Source organism: Pantherophis guttatus, chromosome 2 (genome assembly GCF_059756535.1).
Source record: "Pantherophis guttatus breed Tessera chromosome 2, ASM5975653v1, whole genome shotgun sequence".
Taxonomy (NCBI): domain Eukaryota; kingdom Metazoa; phylum Chordata; class Lepidosauria; order Squamata; family Colubridae; genus Pantherophis; species Pantherophis guttatus.
The window spans coordinates 166,923,700-166,938,503 of NC_142064.1; the positions used below are offsets into that span (position 1 = coordinate 166,923,700).

At 41.2% G+C, this 14,804-nt stretch overlaps 1 protein-coding gene across 1 annotated transcript in view; it reads right to left on the reverse strand.

The window, feature by feature from the left end:
- The window catches only part of LOC117676608 (uncharacterized), a 60,791-nt gene that overhangs the window by 1,265 nt on the left and 44,722 nt on the right, over positions 1-14,804 (reverse strand). Inside the window, exons 57-76 of the mRNA XM_087885161.1 lie at positions 11,051-11,174; positions 10,825-10,961; positions 9,929-10,184; positions 9,150-9,392; positions 8,877-9,053; positions 8,642-8,787; positions 8,463-8,553; positions 7,985-8,374; positions 7,027-7,153; positions 6,042-6,160; positions 5,299-5,495; positions 4,795-4,978; positions 4,508-4,673; positions 3,792-3,916; positions 3,000-3,308; positions 2,508-2,711; positions 1,809-1,934; positions 1,554-1,724; positions 1,361-1,465; positions 702-797 (exon numbers count right to left, since the gene is read on the reverse strand). Coding sequence (XP_087741287.1) covers positions 702-797; positions 1,361-1,465; positions 1,554-1,724; positions 1,809-1,934; positions 2,508-2,711; positions 3,000-3,308; positions 3,792-3,916; positions 4,508-4,673; positions 4,795-4,978; positions 5,299-5,495; positions 6,042-6,160; positions 7,027-7,153; positions 7,985-8,374; positions 8,463-8,553; positions 8,642-8,787; positions 8,877-9,053; positions 9,150-9,392; positions 9,929-10,184; positions 10,825-10,961; positions 11,051-11,174 — 3,493 coding nt within the window. The remainder of the gene's footprint in view (positions 1-701; positions 798-1,360; positions 1,466-1,553; positions 1,725-1,808; positions 1,935-2,507; positions 2,712-2,999; positions 3,309-3,791; positions 3,917-4,507; positions 4,674-4,794; positions 4,979-5,298; positions 5,496-6,041; positions 6,161-7,026; positions 7,154-7,984; positions 8,375-8,462; positions 8,554-8,641; positions 8,788-8,876; positions 9,054-9,149; positions 9,393-9,928; positions 10,185-10,824; positions 10,962-11,050; positions 11,175-14,804) is intronic.

The following is a 14,804-nucleotide window of genomic DNA, read 5'->3' on the forward strand; positions in this document are numbered from 1 at the left end:
GTCAAGACATTTCAATCTTCAGCCTTTCCCTTACAGCTCAGCTGTATACTCCAGGAACCATGGTAGGAATATACTCCATCCTGATCAGGATTAATATCCTTAGCATTTATCCTTAGCATGTCCATAGAAAAATTAGTACTGAAAATGTGATATAAATAGTATGTATGTATGTTTATATCAGTGGTGGGTTGCTCCTGGTTCAGTCCGGTTCTTGCAAACCGGTAGTAACAGCAGCAGGAGGCCCCACCCACCTGCCCGGATGTCATCATGAACGATCTGCACATGTGCAGAAGTTTCTGCGCAAGCGCAGAAGCACGTGCACACGCTCCCATTGCAATCCAGTAGTGGAGGTGAGTAGAACCCATCCCTGGTTTATATATATATAACATTTCTATAATGTATATGAAATTGATGATTTCTTATAAAAATTAGCTATTTAATAACTTCACAATCACAACAGCTATGGTATTAGTGCAAGCTTCCACATGCAGGTGAGCACCAGGCCTTCCAGGCCTTCACACCCCTTGGGGGCCTCTCACACAACCCTTCTTGCATCAGTCACAATTAGCACTATGTTTTATGCCTCTCAACTCATTCTGCCATATGCAGGTTAATTTGGTTTGTAATAACCTTTACTCTTTCTCTAGTATTCTCTTTCACAATTCTAGTTCAAGCAACCCCAACTTCAGAAAAATACTTACAGCTTCTTCAGATTGCCTCTTGTATGCTTTCACTTTCAGTTGCAATTTGTCCACCAGATCTTGGAGTCTCAGAACATTCTTCCTGTCTTCCTCAGACTGAACAAAGTAGAAAACACATAAAATTATGTGAAGAGAGAGAGAGAGAGAGAGAGAGAGAGAGAGAGAGAGAGAGAGAGAGAGAGAGAGAGAGAGAGAGAGAGAGAGAGATTCAAAGGTAGATCTTGGATTCTCAGAACATTCTTCCTGTCTTCCTTAGACTGAACAAAGTAGAAAAACACATAAAATTATGAGAAAAGATTAGATAGATAGATAGATAGATAGATAGATAGATAGATAGATAGATAGATAGATAGATAGATAGATAGATAGATAGATATAGATAGATAGATAGATAGATAGATAATAGCTAGCTAGATGATAGAGATAGAGAGATGATAGCTAGATAGATAGATGATAGAGAGATAGAGAGATGATAGATAGATAGATAGATAGATAGATACATACATACATAGATGATAGATAGATAGATAGATAGATAGATAGATAGATAGATAGATAGATAGATAGATAGATAGATAGATAGATAGATGATGGAGGGAGGGAGGGAGGGAGAGAGAGAGAAAGAGAGATTCAAAGGTATCAAAAATCTCTTTCCTCACCTGGTAGGTCAGCTCCTTCACTCGTCTCTCATATTTACGAACACCTTTGATGGCATCAGCACTACGCTTCTGCTCATTATCAACCTCAGCTTCCAATTCACGCACCTGAAATACAATAAACATTTAGCCCTTCTATCAGTAAGCTTTATTATATGGTTAGAAATGCATGAAGGTGCATACAAGGGATACATACTCTATGCTCCAATTTTTGGAGCTGCTTCTTGCCACCCTTCAATGCCAGCTGTTCTGCCTCATCAAGACGGTGCTGCAGATCCTTCACACTCTGCTCTAGATTTTTCTTCATCCTCTCCAAGTGGGCACTGGTGTCTTGTTCCTTCTTCAGTTCTTCTGCCATCATGGCTGCCTATTTACAGAGAAATAACTACCATTCAGAAAACCATTCAGACCAATTTTAAAAAAGTTATAAAGGAAAAGTGTTCCAACTCACATCTGTGATGGCTTTCTTGGCCTTCTCTTCTGCATTGCGTGCCTCCTGAATAGATTCCTCCATTTCAGTCTGGATTTGTGAAATATCTGTTTCCAGCTTCTTCTTGGTATTGATCAAGCTGGTATTCTGTTTGGGGGAAGAACAGGCTTTTCGTAAAGCAAGAAGGCTGACTTTGTCATTTGGACTTCTATTCTTTTGTAAAAAATATTGCCGAACGTATTTATAGTTATTAAAAATACACTAGACAAATTATGCTATTATGATGAGACCAGCCTGCTTTATTGTCCCCTCAAGCTACAGAGGAACAAGATGTGGTAGAACAGTGCCTCCACTGATTCTGCTGTGGATAGAACCAACTACACTCAGTCTGACAGAGCTGAGACATCTTATATAAGTATTAAGAACTGGGGCCAAATTTGCTTAATTTTTTGTTTTATCTTCACTAATTATCCTCTTTAGTTGTGCTTTTTAAAATGCAAGTTTTGAAGCGGAGACGCTCTTCTCTCTTTACTACTTTACTGGGTTTTTCAATTAAAGAGCAACATGCAAAAGTTTCAAATAAATAGCAGAGCTCTCATGGGAATCTACATCACATCATTCTTTAAAAAATTGCATCAACCTCTACAAGTTCATATTTATATTTTGCATGTTTGCCTTCTTACATTAATGCAGTCATCAATGTTATGATTGCTCACTTACCTGGGTATGGAGGAGCTGCACACGTTCACTGGCATCCAGAAGTTCCTGTTCAGCCACCTTTCTGGCCCTCTCTGTCTGTTCTAGAGCTGCCCGGAGCTCCTCAATCTCAGCCTGCATTAGGTTTGCTCTGCGCTCAATCATGGCCACTTGTTCCTTCAAATCTTCCTGGCTTCTCAAAGCATCATCCAGATGTATTTGGGTATCCTAAAACAGGATATGGCAACATTTGTCTTGGGAAATGGTTGCAATATAAGGGAAAAAATGCAACTCTTTCTTGAATATCATGCTGGAGGTACTTGATGGAATAAGAGATGATCTCACCTTCACCTGCACCATGCATCCTGCTCCATCCCTCTCCATCTTTAAAATACAATTTACTTTTGTGGTTTTATTGCTTTTGATGTTGTAAGTCACCCAGTATTGCCTGGTGATAAGATGGGCGGCAAACAAAATAAATAAATAAATAAATAAAATATAGAAGTACATATGTACCTTGAGCAGTCCTTGTGTGTTCCTGAGGTTCTTTAGTGCTTCAGCAGCTTGACGGTTGGCATGGTTCAGTTGGATCTCCATCTCATTCAGATCTCCCTCCATCTTCTTCTTCAGCCGTAGGGCATCATTCCTGCTCCTAATCTCAGCGTCCAATGTGCTCTGCATGGACTCTACCACCCTCACATGATTCCTCTTCAGCTGATCAATTTCTTCATCCTTCTCTGCAATTCTTCTGTCGATGTCAGCTTTCACCTGGTTGAGCTCAAGTTGGATGCGCAGGAGTTTGCCCTCTTCATGTTCCAGAGAGGCCTTAAAGCATAAAAGATAAATTTATATAGCCATACAATAGGATCTTCCAAAAGTACATGTTCTCTGGAGAAAAATGAATTCAGATGGTTGTTTTTCCATGTTCGTGAACAGAATCAAGATTCATCCAATTAATCGATTTTCAGATATTTTTTTTAAAAAAATGAAATTTAAAAAATGAATTTTTTATTCTTAGCATATGGATGCTTGCTACTAAATACTGTGATAATAGACTGATTGTTGTCTGCTTCTCATGGTGTCTTCAGATTGGGGGGTCACTATGATACATAGAATTTACTGGAGGCCAAGAGCTGCTAAGGCCTTTCATGATCTGATTTAGACTTCCTGCTGGTCAACAAACTATTAGGGTAAATGGGATTTTGCACTGATCTGGTAAGTGCCCACCTATTTTCTTTCAGTCTTTTAAGTAGCCTGTTTAATTAATTAAAATGTTACTTGCTTTTCTACGAATAATGACATGATTACCTCAGCCTCTTCTAAGGAAGCCTGGAGTTCACCCTTCTCCTGTTCAATCTGCTTCTTCACTTTCTCTAGTTCATGGATGGCCTTTCCTCCCTCAGCAATCTGTTCCGTTAGGTCAGATATCTCCTCTATTGGTTTTACACAAGATAAAAAAGAAAAGAAAATATGGACAGCATTGGCAATTTTCATCATTCATCCTTGCTCTTCAGTTTATGGATAAAAATGATTAATATTTGAATTGTTCTGCATTGTTAGATCATTGGCATCAAGCAAAGTTTATATTTGCTTTCTTATAAGAATTTATTATCAAAAAGTTTTATAAGTTAAACAAGACAAAAAAAATTACTCTGCATTTTGCCACATCAACCAGGAACATACATAAGAATAATACATGTGCATGGTTATTCCAGCCTTGGGTTAAAGGATAGTATGAAGATGTTTCAATCATATAGGATATGTTTATTTCAATATTGTGAAACATCAGCTAGCTGCTGTTTCTACTGTCTTTTTTTTACTACTTTAGATAAGAAAAACACTTGGAGGGATTTTCTGCATTGGGTACTAAAATAATAAGACCATCTGTGGTTACTTCAAATGAGGTATATTATTTGCCTCAAACAACAAAAGAACTCAAAGGCAGTTCTGCTTCATCCAATTTCTTTCTTAGCTCTCCCAGTTAATAGATAGTTCTATCCATGACTAAAAGAAAAACAGCTTACGCTGGAGATTCTTGTTCTCGCGCCTCAGAGTTTCCAGGTGATCCAAGGATTCTTCATATGCGTTTTTCATCTTGAAGAGCTCTGTGCTCAGAGACCGAGACTCCTTCTGGGAAGCTTCCAGTTCAGACTGAGTTTCCTCATATTTCTGTTTCCAGTCTGCCAGAATCTGTAAAGGGTCAATGAGTCATCAGTGTCATACAAATTTGATAAAGAAATAAGATAATAAATTTAATTGGCCCAACATCTTGGTGCAAAGTGTTCTTCTTTAATCATCAGGAGCAAAATACCTTATCAAAGTTCTTCTGCTTCTTATCTAGAGCTGCACAAGCTGCATTGGACCTTTCCACGTCAATCATCAGGTCCTCCACTTCATTCAGCAACCTCTGCTTGGTCTTCTCCAGGGAAGCACATTTGGAATTCACAGCTTCTACATGTTCCTCAGCTTCCTGCAGACGCTGAGCAAGCTTTTTCCTGATAGAATATAATTACAGACCATATTAAGGGAGGCCTGGGATCATAATACCTCAACACATTGGTATAAGAGCCTTCTTTCATGTTAACATGTGCAATAATGCCATTTGTGCCCATCACTCTGACGGCAGCACAAACCTTGTAGGACCTCAGCACTTACACATAGACACATTTTATAATCAAATATATATATATATATATAGACAAATTCTCATCATGCCTAGAAGATGTATTTTGATGTTTTAATGTTTGTGTTAATGATGTCACCATTTCTGTTTCACAGACACATTTGTGCCACACACAAACACATTTTCACTTACTTGGCTTCTTCTAACTCTTCTGTGCGCTGGATAGCATCTGTTTCATATTTGGTCCTCCATTGAGCAACTTCACTATTGGCTTTAGACAATGACCGTTGAAGCTCAGCCTTGGCTTCCTGCTCCTCTTCATACTGCTCCCGGAGCAAATCACAATCATGGCGAGCTGACTGCAAGCCATGTGCCAGGGCATTTTTGGCCTGTGATAAAAAAAAATTAGTAAGAGTAATTTTCAGAATTTTGTTTTTACCTTTCTATGCTTTACCTTTACCTTAATATGTTTGTTATGTCTGTTATTTTTTTTAATCTACTTATGTCTGAAATCTATTTACATTGTCTAGTTTGCTTTATTGCCAAATAAATTTAAAATGTAAAACAAATATATTAAACTCTCTTAGGTCCATTCCATATCTGAACTTACCTAATACCCAATTTACAGAGCAGTTCCTTCTTCATTAATTCTCTTTCATCCATCCATCCATCTATCCATCTATCCATCTAACTATCCATCCATCCATCTATCTATCATCTATCTATCTATCTATCTATCTATCTATCTATCTATCTATCTATCTATCTATCTATCATCTATTTGGCCAGCCAGCTTAAATTGATGATGCTGGATGTCTAACAAGAGTTTAAAATATAAAAACATAACTATAGAAATAATGCACACATTATTCACAATTATACTGCAGTACCAAATAATGCATAAGATCTATGCAATGCATAGACAAATTTCACACCTTCACTTCTTCCTCAAGCTGCCTCTTCAGTTCCTCAATCTGCTGTGTGAAGGCTTGTTTGCCTCTTGTGAGTTGAGAAATCAATGAATCTTTTTCCTCTACTTGGCGGGACAGTTCACCTAAATAAAAGACATTTTATTTATTTTATTTTATTTATTTATTTTGTCAATCATATATAAGATAACAGGTAAAAGTATAAACATAATTTGGATACATAAAAAGAGTAAGTAAAAAGGGATATTAGGACAGGGACGGTAGGCAGGCTGGTGCTCTTATGCACGCCCCTTACAGACCTCTTAGGAATGAGGTGAGGTCAACAGTAGACAGGCTAAGGTTAAAGTTTTGGGGGTTTGGGGAAGAAACCACAGAGTCAGGTAGTGCATTCCAGGCATTGACCTCTCTGTTACTGAAGTCATATTTTCTGCAATCAAGTTTGGAGCAGTTTACCTTGAGTTTGTATCTATTATTTGCTCGTGTATTGTTGTGGTTGAAACTGAATATATAATCAAATTAACTATTTGATTATAGTTAGTTTTATAATGGTCACAAAGAGCAAGAATAACTAATACGTCTTCTTGAAATTAGTAGGATTTATTTTCAACTTCAAACAGGGGTAGAAACAAAAGGGGAATTGTTTGGTGTGGTGATTAAAGACACTAGGCTAGAAATTGGACAACTGTGAGTTGTAGTCCTGCCTTAGGCATGAACCCATCTGGGTGATTCTTGGCCACGCTCTTAAGTCCTAGAAAGAGGGTGAGACTCTAGTGAAAAACGTGGACAAGAAAATTGCACAAATTTCTCTAGGCAGAAGGAAGGAAGGAAGGAAGGAAGGAAGGAAGGAAGGAAGGAAGGAAGGAAGGAAGGAAGGAAGGAAGGCAGGCAGGAAGGAAGGAAGGAAGGAAGGAAGGATTCAAGTATTATAAATGAACTAATGTTTATAATGGCAAAATATTACAGAATAACACAATTTGTTCCTTTGTGTTACCTGTTTCTGTCTGCAAACGTGCTCTTTGAGCACTGAGGTCATTAATTGTGCGTACATGTTCTTCCTCCTTTGTTTTAAGCTCGCTGAGCTGGTCTTCTAATGTACGGCTTATCTTCTCAAGATTTGCCTAAATGTAAAATGTCCAAAAAAAAAAAAAAGTGGCCTTTCATATATTGAGCACACAGTTCCAAGCAGAGACTTTTAATGGTTCTTTAAAAATAAAATGTTTATCTGTATAAAATAGGCAGCCCCCAATGTCTTTTGTCTTTCTCAGATGCTAGCTGTATTACACTAGAATCAAAAAGGACATTTCAGACAGGGGAGGATGGAGGAAATGTATTTATCTTATAAATCACAAATAGTTCTTTCTGTTTTAGAATATATCTAGATAACATTTTGTCCTTTAGAGTTTTAACAATAACAATTCTGATACTATACAAAGGATATAGTACCAGAATTTGCTTCAGAAGGCCAGTAAATTACAAAGCAGTTTTTAAAAAATCAAGTGCCAAACTCTTACAACCAATAGATAGCGAGAGTTGTCTTCAGAGTATATAACTGAAGTGGCATGCTCCCATATCTTATATTTAGCCCATCATATATTTCATGTAAATTTCATATAAATCATGTCTCTCTTGCACAGTTTGTAAATTTTATACACATGGCTCAAAAATTATGCAAATGAACATATTATCTGTTGTAACACACATTTTATAAATAAAAATCATATGTAAAAGGTTTGTGGGTATCTTTTAAAATTATTTTAGAATCTGAAAATTCAATATAAATATTAATTGCTTACTTATGGCACCATATTTTTATACATTCAAATGCTTACATATGCATAAGAATTACTGAAAACTGCTTTGTCCACATTTTTAAATAAATCAAATGATTTGAAGTAGATCCTGACTGTGCCTAACAGAACCATTGCCTATACTGTACTTCTATAGAATACCTTAGCTTTAGAGACAGATTCCATATTGCTTGCAAGATCATCGATCTCCATCTTCAGTTCACTCTTCTCCTTCTCCAGCTTCTGCTTCACTCGCTGGAGGTTATCAATTTGTTCCCCAAGTTCAGCTGCACTATCTGCATGCTTCTTGCGGAGGGCAGCAGCGGTGGCTTCATGCTGCAAGGTGGCCTCTTCAAGGTCCCGGCGCATTTTCTGAAATTCTGCCTCACGTTTCTTGTTCATCTCAATCTGAGCTACAGTTGCTCCACCAGCTTCCTCCAGACGTTCGCTGATCTCCTCAAGTTCCCTGGAGAGATCACCGCGCTGTTTCTCTGCTTTGGCGCGAGATGCCCGTTCTGCCTCAATCTCCTCTTCCAATTCCTCAATACGAGCCTAGAGAAAGAGAGGCAACCATGAACCCTGAAACCGGCTTCCAGATAGCATAATTCACCATTCATGAAGGAACTACTCTATGACAGACCTGCAGCTCCTTGATCTTCTTCTGAAGCTGGGAGCCCAGGACCTGCTCATCTTCAATCCTGCTCTGGAGTTGGCTGGTTTCAAAGTCTTTCCTTATCACAACAAAATATAATAGTTAGCCACCAAATCAAAAAACTCCATTTAGCACAAAAGTCCCTCATAATAGACATTAATATTTACTTCTTCAGCTTTTCATCCAGCTGCTGCTTATCATTTTCCAAATCCATTGTGGATTCTTGAGCTAGCTTTAAATCCCCTTCTAGCTTCCTCTTAGCTCTTTCAAGGTCCATGCGAAGTTTCTTTTCTTGCTCCAGAGACCCTTCAAGCTGAAGACAAAGAGATCAGAGTAATGGTGTCATCACAGCAGTACCTCCACCTCAATCCAATTCTTCTCTGGGGATGATAGCATGCTTACATCATCCACTTGCTGTTCCAGCTTGGTTTTTGCTTTGGTCAGAGTGTTCACTTTGTCTTCCTCTGCCTGCAGATCATCCAAGGTCTGTTGATGGGCCTCTTGCAGGGCTTTCTTCTCCTTGGTCAGTTTGGCAATGGTCTCGTCCAAGACCGCCATCTCTTCAGTAAGGTTTTTCACCTTTAAACGTTGAACAGACAGAGTTATAGTAATCTATGTATTCTGAAGTGACAATAGTGGATAGTAATTTAATTTTGGTATATTTTTGACCAGTACCTTATTTTCTGTAGCATGCTTCTCCTTTTCAACCTTGGCCAGTGTCAGCTCAAGATCATCAATGTCTTTCTTCAGTTCTGAGCATTCGTCCTCCAGTTTCCTCTTCTTGGCTGTCAATTCAGCATTCATTTCTTCTTCATCTTCAGCTCGCTCAGTGAGCTCCTTAATTTTAGCTTCCAGTTGGATTTTGCTTTTGATTAGCTGGTCACATCTCTCCTCAGCATCTGCCAAGCCATCAGCTTCCTATGAAAGGAAAGTAGAGATTATTTAAAAAAACAGTTTCCTAATTACAATATTAACATATATAAAATTCCTATTCTAATGGAAAATCTTTTTACTAAGAAAAATACACAGGGATCAACTCTCTTTATATTAATTGGAACAATAATCAAAGGTAAATTGTTCTTGTATGTTGAGCAAGTCAAATATATTCACTATTTATTGATTTATGATGCTGCCCAACTGTAACTCTTTAATGAATATTGGTAGATAGTTAAATATGAAAACAAGAATAGTTTACCTATTACAATACAGTTCTTATATATATTTATATGTTAAGTCATTTAATTCTTAATTATAGATTATTATAATTATAACTGTATTACAGACATAGAGTAAGTAAATATGATTTTGAGAGTATGTAGCAATATGAGGAAATCTCTTAATAATCCCAACCAAAAACTGCAGTGAACTTTCATCTGCGAGCTTCAATTTACTGCTTGCTAAACTGTACTAGATCATTTAATCAAACAATAATATTTAATATCTAACAGGCTTACAGCTTGGACTTGAAGTTGCAAGTCATTTTTCTCCTGCATCAGGGACACCATTTTTTCTTCTAGTTCCTTCACTTTGGCCTCTGCCTTGGCAAGATTCTCCTTTGTTTTCTCAAATTCTTCCTTCATGTTGGCCATTTCCTTCTCTGACTCTGCACTCTTCAGCAGGGGCTTGATCTTGAAGTACAATTTCATCCAAGGCCAGTGCTTCACATTCATGAATGAACGAATACTGTACTGAATAGTGAAGATGGATTCTCTGGAAGGAAAGCAAAATAAAAGTGATAAGTTTAGAAGAAATTTGGAATACACATATATAATACAAAATCATTTATAAAATTTTCATTAACATAAGTTAAAGAATATAATATGTAAGAAATATAGATTAATGCCACTTCACAAAGCTTTTCAAATCCATTTTTTAAAAAAGGTTTATACAGATAAATGTGAAATAAATATATTTTTAAATGCATAATTCTGCCATGTTGTGCAATGAACTTTCCTGAGAACCTGAGATTTTTCATGGCTACTTACATCATTCATACATGACTTCTCAAATCTACTACTGCTGAATGTTGCTAAATGTTCTATACTATATATTATAGTCTGTTGTGCATTTTACAGTCATTTTCCAACCATCAGTATAGTCCAGGGGTGGGTTCTACTTACCTTTACTACCGGTTCGCAGCGGGGCCGCGCGCATGCGCAGAAGCATTCTGGGCAGTGGGTGGAGTCTCCTGCCGGTTTTACTACCGGTTCTATAGAACCGGTGCGAACTGGGGGCAACCCACCACTGGTATGGTCCATGGTTTACAAGTTGTCTGTTTGGGTATTGAAGGTGATCCTTATATGTGTCTCTTTGTGTATGTCTCATTTTATTTGTAATAGCCAAACTGTACCTTCTTTGCATCATTTTCTGGAACTCAGACCTTGCTAAGAACCCACGACACATAGCTTGGGTACGTGTAATTAATTGTGCCAGCTTATCATCTCTCATCTCCTCTAGAAGACCCAGAAGCCCAGCTTTGAAGAACACCTGGGGGTGGAAGAGAAAGTATAATAAATACTGTATATAATTGTCCCCATAAACAATGTTGCATTCAAACAGTCGAATTGTCATCTTACCTTGGTGTGGCCAAATTTATACTGGGTATGGTCAACATCAATTGATCCAAGAAGTTTTTCAGAAGCCTTCTTGCTATCTATGAATTGTCCCTCTGGGATGGCACTTGCATTCAGAATTTTGTATCTATTAAAGAAAGCAGAAGCTAAAGTTTCCTAACACTGGAAGCCATGATATTAAGAAGACGTGTAGGGATGAAACTCATTTTGGTAAACATCCAAAGAAACATTTATCAACATTTGGACTACCTCCCCCTCTCTGCCCTCTACACAAACATACAGCCCGAATCCATAATATCTATGGGGAAGACCAAAACTTATATACAACATTGAAGCACATACAAAAGAGCATGACTTTTGCATTTTGACACATTTTTCATTTCTTGCCAATTTTGCACACATACACGCCCAGCCCCTCAGGTGACATTGTTAATAACCTAAGAGCTCTGAATAATGGTATCTATTACTAGGAAAGTTTAGATCATACTCAAAAACTCTACTAAGCATTGTGCTTTCAGTTCTGATGATGGCAGAACTGTTTACTGTTTCTTCCTGGGTTTTCAGTTTAGAGGACTTGAAGTTTGTCTTTAGTGAAGGGAAAGTAGTATGCACCTGTTTGCTGTTTAATAACAGTCTTTCCAATCAGCATGAGAACAACTTCTCATACCTACCAGTACCAGCTATGGCTACTTCCTTAAAGCAAAGAGATTGGCCAATGTGGCTGAGTTTTCTAAAGGTTTATCAGTGTCAACTTGTCATCATGCTTCTAAACGCTTTTGTTAGCACAAAGTAATTCACACTGTATAGATATGTCGAATAATTCAAGTCTATACAAATAAACTAAATCTCCTGAACCAAATGTGTAATTCTTCTTATCCCCAATTCTATTTTGTATAATGAAGAGATATGAATGGAAGTAATAAGATTTTGTTATTTTCTCCCTTAAATTCTTAATATAAATTATATGATTTTATTTAATAAATAATATGCAGTACTCCTGACAGCAATATTTGTCAAATATTGCGGACCTGGCAGGTATTACAGAGACCTGGCTGGGCCAAGAGGGGGGGGGTCCCCCTTGTAGAGATATGCCCACCAGGTTTCTGCGCATTCCATCAGCCAAGGGCCCAGGGCAGGGATGGGGGGGGTGGCGGTCGTTATAAAGAAGGTCTTGATCCGAGGGAGGCCACTGTACCTCAGATAGCCGGATGTGAGTCTCTCCTGGTGAAGTGGGGCCATGGGATGCGGGTGGGCCTGCTGATCGTGTACCTGGCTCCCTGCCACGTGACAGCGGCCCTGCCCGAGCTTCTCAACGTTATTGCTGGGGTGGCGGTTGATACCCCCAGACTTTTGGTCATGGGGGATTTCAACCTGCCGTCTACCGGTGAGGCGTCTGGGATGGCTCGGGAGTTTATGGCTTCCATGACAGCCATGGACCTGACACAATTAATTCATGGCCCCACTCATGTGGGAGGACACACTCTGGACTTGGTTTTTATCTCTGGTCAGTGGCTGAGTGGTCTGGATATAGGAGATATAGTTATTGAGCCCCTGTCATGGTCGGACCATTCTCTCCTGAGACTGGACCTTTTGACCGCTGCACCCCACTGCAGGGAGGTGGAACCGACCAGGTGGTTCTGCCCCAAGCGCCTGATGGATCCTGATAGGTTCCAGAGTGAGCTTGGGCCAGTTCCTGAAACTCTGGCTCACGACTCGGCTGAAGATCTGGTGGCTGCCTGGGATAGGACGGCTGCCGGTGCTCTGGACCGAGTCGTGCCTTTGCGGCCTCTGACCCGACGCCGAACCTGCCCGGCCCCTTGGTTTTCCGAGGAGCTGAGGGAGATGAAGCGCCGGAAAAGACGCCTAGAGAGTGGTTGGAGGGCTAGTTGCTCCGAATCCAACCGAACACTAGTTAGGTCTCATATTAAGACCTATCTAGTGGCGATAAACGCGGCAAAGCGTAACCACTTTTCCGCTCTTATTGCATCGGCAGATAACCGCCCAGCCGCCTTGTTTAGGGTGACTCGCTCCCTCCTACATCAGGGAGCGCGGGAAGACCCCTTGCAAGGGCAGGCTGAGGATTTTGCACAGTATCTGCATGATAAAATCGCTCAGATTTGGGAAGGCTTGGACTCTGACTCGGTAGATCCTGGCGGGGTGACTGAGGCTGGTCTTGAGAATGTTACCTGGGATGAGTTCGACCCTGTGACTCCTGAGGACGTGGACAGGATCCTGGGGAGGTTAAACGCAACCACATGTTTATTGGACCCGTGCCCCTCCTGGCTGGTACTGGCCACCCGGGAGGTAACACGAGGCTGGCTCCAGAGGATTATAAATGCTTCTCTGAGAGTGGGTTTCTTGCCTCCCGCCTTGAAAGAGGCAGTGGTGAGGCCCTTCCTCAAGAAGCCTTCTCTGGACCCGGCCGTTTTGGCAAACTACCGTCTGGTCTCCAACCTTCGCTTTGTTGCGAAGGTTGTGGAGAGTGTGGTTGCGCGACAGCTCCCACAGTTCCTGGATGAAACCATCTATCTAGATCCGTGCCAGTCCAGCTTCAGGCCTGGGTACAGCACGGAGATGGCATTGGTCGCATTGGTGGATGATCTCTGGAGGGCTTGGGACAGGGGTTGTTACTCTGTTCTGGTCCTGTTAGACCTCTCAGCGGCTTTTGATACCATCGACCATGGTATCATGCTGCGCCGGCTGGAGGGATGGGGGGTGGGAGGCACCGTGCTGCGGTGGTTCTCCTCCTATCTCTCTGACTGGTCGCAGTCTGTGTTGGCAGGGGGGCAGAGGTCGACCTCAAGGCGCCTTGCTTGCGGGGTGCCGCAAGGGTCGGTCCTCTTGCCGCTCCTGTTCAACATTTATGTGAAGCCGCTGGGTGAGATCATCCGTGGTTTTGGGGTGCGATGCCATCTGTACGCTGATGACACTCAGCTGTACATTTCCACCCCAGACCACCCCAATGATGCCCTCGAAGTGATGTCCCAGTGTCTGGAGGCCGTGCAGGTCTGGATGGGGAGGAACAGGCTTCGGCTCAACCCTTCCAAGACTGAATGGCTGTGGATGCCGGTGTCCCGGTATAGCCAGCTGGTGCCATCGCTGGCTATTGGGGGCGAGTCACTGACCCCCACAGAGGGGGCTCGCAACTTGGGCGTCCTCCTGGACACACGGCTGTCTTTAGAAGAGCATATGACGGCCGTGGCCAGGGGGGCTTTTTATCAGGTTCGCCTGATACGCCAGTTGCGCCCCTTTCTGGATCGGGACTCCTTGTGCACAGTCACTCATGCCTTGGTTATGTCATAACTACTGCAACGCTCTCTACATTGGGCTCCCCCTGAGGAGCACCCGGAGGCTCCAGCTGGTGCAGAATGCGGCCGCACGGGTGATTATGGGAGCGACGTGGCGCTCCCACATAACACCTCTCCTGCGCGAGCTGCATTGGCTCCCAGTGGTCTTCTGGGTGCGCTTTAAGGTGTTGGTTCTCATCTTTAAAGCACTCCATGGCTTAGGGCCAGGGTATTTGCGAGACCGCCTGCTGCTACCGATAACCTCCCACCGGCCAACACACTCTCACAGAGAGGGCCTCCTCGGAGTGCCGTCGGTCAGGCAATGTCAGCTGGCGGCCCCCAGGGGGCGAGCCTTCTCTGTGGGGGCACCCGCCCTGTGGAATGAGCTGCCTCCTGGAATACGATTGATCCCGGACCTCCGGACCTTCCGTAAAGCCCTGAAGACGTTTTTATTTCATCAAGCCGGCCTA